Genomic DNA, 8,948 nt, shown 5'->3' on the forward strand with positions numbered 1-8,948 from the left:
CCTTGAGGCCAAGGGTCTGCCAGAGGTCCCCAGAACCCAGCGGATTTAAAATGACCTGATCTGAATTTTGAGTCTGAGGGGAGGCCATAGCCCATTGCCCCTCCCCTAAATACGCCACTGTTGACTTAAACAGATGGTTTTAGAAAGAAAAAGAAAAGAAACAGAAAGATGATTATAATATTAGCCTGAACAAGATTAGGTTTTTTAAACCAAATTTGGGAAATTTTGCCTAGGCATCGAAGTTTCAGCTTCAGAATCTTGCGAAATAACTCTGAAAAGCATTTAAATTTATTATATCGACTAAGTTTTAAAAAGGAAGGGGTGGTGTCGAAACTGGAGAATTTGGAATGTTTCTGGAAACTATGAGATAAAGCAAATTAGTAAGAGCCGATATGGGAAAGGGGCGAAATGGAAATAATTTAGGGGCGAATCGGAAGCATCTAAAACAGTGGCTGGATAATCCTGAACAATTTTCCACGTGACCTGACGTAACTTCCTGACGTCAGATTGTAAACAATATGGCGACCAAAGTAATGAATTATTATTATTAGTGAACAATTTCCGATATTTTCACTCTTTTGGACAATAATAGTGAGTATAACTGAAGTTTTATTTACCAAATATTAATCATTTCTATTCGTTTGGGAAATTGTATCGGCAAATGTCGCTCAATTCCAATTTTCAGGATAAAACAAGTGCCCCTTTTTTAGCCTTTCGTCCTTGCTTAGCAGCAGCTACTACTTTGTTCGGTGAATTGAATTTTGAAAATTACAGATTATCGCTATAAGGAGAGTGATATAATTATCTGCTTCAAAATAGTCTTTGAATGCCTTTGTGTTTATGAAAATGTAATCATGAGCACACACTATTAATTAGATCTATCTCTTTTCAGAAATATACTCTTTTGCTGTCATAAGATTATAAGATGGGGACTGGACCTTCAACAGTTGACCAACCCGTTAACACTAAACCATTATCACAAGATCCAGCTAAAATAGAAAAATTAACAAGATTTTTAGAGGCCAAAGCAGCTAGAGATAAGTCTGTTACTGTTGCTGAGTTAACTGACAAATATGAACAGGACAAGGTAAAAAATTGTACATTGATTAATGAGTAGGGCTCAGACTGGGTAAAATAATTGATTATCGGCTCTTTGATGTATGATTTCAATCATGATTATATAATTTCATTGTAGATTGAATGTTGAAGTTCTCTTGTGTACCTGTCACAATAAACAATAAAGGTCATAATGGATTGAAGCACTACAAGTTCATTCATAAATTATAATTCTTTGACACAAAAAATGCCATGGCATAAAATATTTGGACATGCTTTTTAAGGACTTTATTGAGAAGATTTCTCATTTAAAATATTTCGATTATTAATAGATCACAATTTGGTAATCGATACTCAGTCCTATCCATGAGCCAGAGCTGAGGAATTGAAATCTGTAACTTTACAGTTTGATACATTTTTGAACATAATTGGAAGACATCCTCAGCCTGTTACTATTGTATTCCTATAAGAAAAGTCAATCCTCAGATTATAACCAATTATTAACTTTCTTACAGCAAAGTATGAAGATGTTGCAAGGATTATTTAAGAAATTAGATCCCAGATATGGCATGGCAAAAACAGTAGGGGAAGTAACTGGTGAAATACAGATATCATTTAAATATGATGTCAGACAAGAGATTCTATTGGTTAAAATTATTAAATGTAGAGAATTGAGATGTGGTGGTATTCGCTCTAAGACATCTAGTCCATATGTAAAGGTTAGTCAAATTTTCATACTTATTGGCAGTTAGAAATTATCTTTGAAAATTTTTACTTAGTTCACTTTTATAAAGAAGGCTCAAATTTTGATGGTGAACTGTGAACACTATTACTGATTGGCTTAGCTAAACAAATTCTGTTTCTGAGATTAAAGTATGATTGGTCATCTGTCCCTTTGAATTTAAATTTGGCTTTTTTATGTGACATGGTGAATGTGAATTTAGTGTGTCTTGATAAAAGCATTTTGCTGAACTTGGTGGGCTTGCTTAACTTTCTTTGCATATAATAAAATGTCTACTTTACAGATGGATATGTATCCTGATAATTATAGTCAAGGTTCACAAGTCACTCAGATAGTAGTAGAAGAAAACAATCCAGTCTTTTCAGAGATCTTTAAATTTAGAACAAGTGAGATAGAATTAATAGAGAATAACCTGGTAGTTCAAGTCTGGGATTATGATGCTATCACTCAAGATGATTTCCTCGGTGAAGTGATCATACGTCTACAAGATTTTGATTTTAATAAATCTATTGTTCACACAGCCTGGTATAATCTTAATACTAGTGTAAGTATATGAAAGGCTAAAAGGGATTGTAAAGAGGTTGTTTAGTTTTTTTAATGTGTATCAGGGACACTGATAGCATCAATTTGCATTATTCCAATTTTCAGTAATATCTGATCATAACATGATAAGTTTTAGAAGAAATGCAAGACCCCACAATCAAATTAAACCTAAATTTCATTTTTATTTCTTTTTTTCTGATATTTTTTATTTGCATTGTTAGTTAACAAGTCAATTAGCATCCATTTGTTCCTGATGAAGAGTCCTGTGTGCTCTTGAAACATGTTGGCTCTTGAAACATGTTGGCTCTTGAAACATGTTGGCTCTTGAGACATGTTGATCTTTTGGACAGTATAAAATGTGCATATAAAAGCCAAGAGATAGATGAATCAAGCATCTGATTTAAATGTTTATCTATTTCAGACTGATTTAAGTATAACAGGTGAAGTAGAAGTTAGTTTAAATTACCAACTTCCTGATCAACTTACAGTCACCATACATCACTGTATAGGCTTATCTCCCCCTGATGGTCAGTCCTCCGCTAACCCTTTTATTAAAGTAGCTATACCAGGTACAAAGACTGTACATTCTACTGGAGTAAGTTGTCATTACTAAAATAAAAATCTTAACTTCAGTTAAATGCAGATTTTAGGGAAAGACATGAATCTAATATAAAATGAACTTTAGTGATTGACCAATCATTTTTATTCCAAAAGAGTCCCTGGAACTGTTATCAAACTTTATGCCTATCATGATGTTGGTATATTTTGAATTTTTTTTATCGTGGTCTATAAGAAGATATTAGCTGAATGTTAGGTTAAAGAAATTAAGACAATTTCTGCGTTTTCAGGTTATGAAAAATAGTTTAGACCCCAAGTGGGAGGAAAGTTTTGATTTTTCTGTTGCTCAAGAGGAATTTGCCTTCAGGTATTGATTTGAAACTATTCCTTTTCAATTGATGAAATCTGGATAGATATTCCATATATATTCCAGTGTCTGTTAAAACCCATGATGCCATGATATTAGTAATATATAACTATGTTAATTTTAAATTAGACCAAACTTTCATTCCGTTTTTTTAATTATTAGTTTTTTTTAATATAGCCACTTCAGTTAGGGTCTAAAGACTTGCCTCTTAAACATTTGTCAAAATAACTTTTTGACCTGACTGACTATGAATATAAAAATTCAAAACACCATGATTTTATGTCATTTCACTCTGATTGTTATATATATGGTATACACCTGTCTATTTTAGATATATTGTTCTCCATGTAATAGATGATAATAACACTGAAGGCAACTGTTCATTAGGTCAAGTAATAATTGATCTGGATACCTTTAATCCTGTTGAAGAACATAGACAGACATATAAACTAGCTGATTTGGTGAGTAAGACAACAAAAATTGAAAGAAATAACCATTTTTCAGAAGGATAACAACTTAGTTTCATAAGGGTCCTGTCTACCAGCTGGTCTTTTGTACGAGCTGGATCCACTAGATAAATGAGAAAATATGACTTATTCAAGGTCATCAAACAGACCAAGCTTATAACCCACAACTATCATTTGGTGTAACCCAGCAAATGATGTCATATAAAAATCAGAATGAAGAGTGATATACCTGAAGGGTATTTTGAGAGTCCACATAGTAATTGTTTATATTTGGTTTTTATTTAAGAAAAATTCAGAACATTTAAAGAATAAGACTATGCAGAGTTCAATATCACAAGAATTACGAGAATCTTTCCTAGCTCATGCTGCAGTTCAACATCCTAAATTTCTCTTTCAAGGAGATTCACATACTGGCAAAAGAGTGAGTCTGATTTGATATAATTTTTCATTAATTAAAGGGATCTCAAAAAGGTTTCTTAAATTTTTTATGTGTATTTTGGACACTGATAGCAATTCCAATTTTTGATCAGTTGTCTGTGGTTCCTGCAATTCCAATAAAACTAAATTGTTGATGACCTTCGCATTTAGTGACATAATCAAACACCTAGTTATAGTGGAATTGCAGGAACCAATAAAAAAAAACCTCTTTGAAATCCCTTTCTAACCAGGTGTCTGATGAAGTTTATATAATCCAATCAAAGTGTATTGGGTAGATCCCATTTCTTGAAAAGAAGGATGAATTCTGTGATATTGAAACCCAAAGAGACTGTCATAATGCACTACTTTGAGCTCTTTATAAGTCTCATGGATCTGATCTCTGAAATATTTTGATCCCTGTACCAACTTATCGACTTCTGTTCTTTTTCTTCTGTATTGAAATTAAAATTCTTTTATTTGTCTGTAATGAATGAATACATTTTTTTTTCAGATAGTAACCGTGACTTGTAGAAAGGCTAAAAATAGAGCCAAGATACGAGTAGTGGATGGTATACTGGTAGCATAAGAATAGGAACGAGTGATTTCGAGGCAGCATAAAAAGCCAGAACAAAATCTGATACACTACTCCAATGCAATAATTTTACTTTCTTTAAATACATGGTGATGGGAGAAAAAGTTTTTTTAAGAGCAAAATCAAAATGTACATTTTCTTGTAAAATACAATTCAGTATATGTAATCAAATATTATTCACAAACTCACTCAGGTTGTTTTATGATTATGTGAATTTCATTATAAGCTATAAAGAAGAGCTTTATTTTATTGTTTTGTTAAGGAACCTATTGTCTGAGCAAAGCAAAAGGTTCTTTGAATTTTGTCTATATCTTTTAAAAGGATGGAAATATCAGCCTTAAAATAATACTGATAGTCTGAATGTCTTTGTGTTGACAAATATATAATTTTTTGTAAGTTTACATTGAAAAGAAACACGTCTCGCTCCTATAATTTCAACCCAAAAAAAAATAGAAATTTTGGCTGAAAATTGTCCTCTGTAAAATCAAATTTTAAAGACATAATGTATGCTCATATTAATATTTTTATCAATGCAAAGACATTTTAGACAAACAGTACTATTTCTCATAAAGATAATGGAAAAAATCCAAAACACTTTTTTCTTTGCTTAGACAATAGTAAGCCTGTTTTAAATACTGATTATTTTACTTAATGCACAAATTAGTGGTAATATATCACTGCAGATTTTCTTTGTTTTGTTAAACATTGATTGTCCTTACATATTGTTTAAATCTAACAATAATTTAAGATTTAACATAACAATTTTTATTTATGAATTTACATTATTAAGCACCTATTGTTATATTGTTTGTTATCTTTATACTGTGATATTGAACTGTGATAATATACAATCTTTTATTCTGTATATTTGATTAAAAATGTTACCTGAATATATGTTTTGTGATATTTGTTAATCTACTTACAATATTATAGACATGTATAGTAGGTGAAAGTGAAATTTATATAAAAATTGAAACTAAATATCTGATTTTCCAGTCTTAGAGATTTCTTGTACATCTCATTCTTTAATATCTTGAATTCACACAACTGAAAACTAATCTCACCTTCTAGCATTACAAATAACTTCTTCTCCATCTTGGACACTTACCTCTTAGTCTTGGAAATTAATCTCTGGTATCTCTCAGACTTGGAAACTAGTCTCTTATAGACTTGGAAACTAATTTCTTACCTCTAGGACTTGGAAACTAATCTCTTATAGACTTAAAAACACAGATTTTGAAATTAACCTCTCAGGATTGGATGCTATCTTTTATCTCTCACACTTTGAAACTAATCTCTCACCTCTCAGACTTGGAAACTAATATCTCTCAGATCTTGAAACTAATCTCTCACCTCTCAGACCAGGAGCTAATCTCTTATCTCTCAGACTTGGAAACTAATATCTCTCAGACTTGGAAACTAATCTCTTATAGACTTAAAAACACAGATTTTGAAATTAACCTCTCAGGATTGGATGCTATCTTTTATCTCTCACACTTGGAAACTAATCTCTCACCTCTCAGACTTGGAAACTAATATCTCTCAGATCTTGAAACTAATCTCTCACCTCTCAGACCAGGAGCTAATCTCTTATCTCTCAGACTTGGAAACTAATATCTCTCAGACCTTGAAACTAATCTCTCACCTCTCAGACCAGGAACTAATCTCTTATCTCTCAGACTTGGAAACTAATATCTCTCCAACCAGGAAACTAATCTCTAACCTCTCAGACTTGGAAACTAATTTCTCACTTCTCAGACTTGGAAACTAATTTGTTACCTCAGAGACTTGGAAACTAATCTCTTACCTCTCAGACTTGGAAACTAATATCATTCCGACCGGGAAACTAATCTCTTACCTCTCAGACTTGGAAACTAATCTCTTACCTCTCAGGCTTGGAAACTAATTGAACTAATCTCCTTCATTTTAGAATTGGAATATTATTTCTTAAATCCCAATCTTTCCTTTCAGACTTTGAAACCATCACATAATGTATATGCCAATTATCGCCTATACATACATGTTATGATGGCCTTCTTAGCAAGGTTATACTGTATAGTATTTATAGCGTCAGCTTATCTATTATCAGTTTCTAGGACGTGAGCATTATTTATAGTTAACGTGATTGCTATATCACCATCTTTACACCATACTTTAACATGACAAAATATCGTCTGCATCGTTTTAATGTCTGGGATCGAGGAGCATTGGTAAAGCTCGTGTTCAAAATTGGAGGTCAAGAATATGAAGAAGTCGCTCATGAATATACATCTTGGAAGCAGGGCACATATAGGGCAAGTATGTATTACAGGCCAAATAGAAAACATTAATATCATATCTGTTGTAATGTTATTTAAATCATGGGCGGATCCTACTTCAAAGGGTTGAATGATTAGTCCGAAACATGCTGACTTGTGCAGAATATACAGGGGTACAAATATCTCAGGCAGATTGGAATTTGATTTGCCATATGCCAACGGTAGCAGTTGACAAAGTTAGCAAAACAAACAGAAGCCATGTGGCCAAGTTTGCTACCAGTAACTCGGAAACCTTTTTTCAAATTTCATTAATACGAATTGAGGTGCTTAAAAGAATGGAAAGTTCAACCCTACTACGATCTCCAGTAACCCTTTCATACTTTTTGATTTTATCATTATTATTACTTTATTTTGTCGTTGATTGAGCTGAATTTTCACCTCAGCCTGTGCTTTCGTAATTCCAATTATATATTGTTACAACCACTCTCACCTAACTTAAGCCTAATTTTATCTCAAGCTACAAGTTCAGTTTTAATCATGTTACCATGTCCATTATACAGCGATTTGGAGCGAAAAATACAGGTATAGTTATTTCAATTTAATCTATTAGTCACATTTAATGTTTTTTAACTTGACATCTAAATTTGTTCCATTTTAGTACAAATACCATTAGGAAAGTTGCCATTGCTAGAAATAGACGGAAAGACATACACTCAGTCAGGAGCTCTTGCTGTATATTTATCTAAACAATTTGGTAAGAGAATAAACTATACTATCAATGAATAAAATGATTCTTTAATGACTATTTGAGTATATGAGTATTTCTTAAGATATATATGTAATCTAATTATGTAAGGTTTATGTGATATTTTGCTGTATTTTGTATTTATAATATGAGTTATTTCGGTTTATTTTTTAAGGTTTGTATGGTATCTTTTAAGTGTATTTTTGAAGGTTTAAATGTGATATTTTTGTGTTATCCGGAAGGTTTATGTGATATTTTGGTGTATTTTTGAAGGTTTATATGCAATATTTTAGTATATTTTTGAAGATTTAAATGTGATATTTTAGTATATTTTTGAAGGTTTAAATGTGATATTTTAGTGTATTTTTGAAGGTGTATATAGGTAATATTTTAGTGTATATTTGAAGGTTTTAATGTGATATTTTAGTGTATTTTTGAAGGTGTATATAGGTAATATTTTGGTGTATTTTTGAAGGTTTAAATGTGATATTTTAGTGTATTTTTGAAGGTGTATATAGGTAATATTTTAGTGTATTTTTGAAGGTGTATATAGGTAATATTTTAGTGTATTTTTGAAGGTTTAAATGTGATATTTTAGTGTATTTTTGAAGGTGTATAGGTAATATTTTAGTGTATTTTTGAAGGTGTATAGGTAATATTTTGGTGTATTTTTGAAGGTTTAAATGTGAAATTTTAGTGTATTTTTGAAGGTGTATATAGGTAATATTTTAGTGTATTTGTGAAGGTGTATATAGGTAATATTTTGGTGTATTTTTGAAGGTTTAAATGTGATATTTTAGTGTATTTTTGAAAGTGTATATAGGTGATATTTTTGTGTATAATTGAAGGTTTAAATGTGATATTTTAGTGTGCTTTGACAGGTTTAAATGTGATCTTTTGGGTGTATTTTTAAAGGTTTAAATGTGATATTTTAGTGTATTTTTGAAGGTGTATATAGGTAATATTTTAGTGTATTTTGGAAGGTGTATAGGTAATATTTTGGTGTGTTTTTGAAGGTTTAAATGTGATATTTTAGTGTATTTTTGAAGGTGTATATAGGCAATATTTTGATGTATTTTTGAAGGTTTGAATGTGATATTTTAGTGTATTTTTGAAGGGTGTATATAGGGTGATATTTTTGTGTATAATTGAAGGTTTAGATGTGATATTTTAGTGTGCTTTGGAAGGTTTAAATGTGATCTT

At 31.2% G+C, this 8,948-nt stretch overlaps 2 protein-coding genes across 2 annotated transcripts in view; both read left to right on the forward strand.

The window, feature by feature from the left end:
* Positions 1-925: 925 nt before the first annotated feature.
* On the forward strand, positions 926-5,630 carry Dblc2 (Defline double C2 domain protein; the record flags this gene model as incomplete). The annotated part of the gene is made up of 8 exons (XM_009068511.1): positions 926-1,087; positions 1,572-1,775; positions 2,082-2,342; positions 2,763-2,936; positions 3,190-3,266; positions 3,598-3,727; positions 4,020-4,154; positions 4,662-5,630. 8 exons carry the CDS (start codon positions 926-928, stop codon positions 4,734-4,736), a joined length of 1,218 nt encoding a protein of 405 aa, XP_009066759.1. The 3' UTR covers positions 4,737-5,630.
* A 1,259-nt stretch (positions 5,631-6,889) lies between these two features.
* LOTGIDRAFT_204891 (hypothetical protein) overlaps positions 6,890-8,948 on the forward strand; it is a 43,183-nt gene continuing 41,124 nt past the window's right edge. The window contains exons 1-2 of the mRNA XM_009068512.1: positions 6,890-7,040; positions 7,659-7,754. Coding sequence (XP_009066760.1) covers positions 6,902-7,040; positions 7,659-7,754 — 235 coding nt within the window. The 5' untranslated portion in view covers positions 6,890-6,901. The remainder of the gene's footprint in view (positions 7,041-7,658; positions 7,755-8,948) is intronic.

Source organism: Lottia gigantea, assembly GCF_000327385.1.
Source record: "Lottia gigantea unplaced genomic scaffold LOTGIsca_90, whole genome shotgun sequence".
Taxonomy (NCBI): domain Eukaryota; kingdom Metazoa; phylum Mollusca; class Gastropoda; family Lottiidae; genus Lottia; species Lottia gigantea.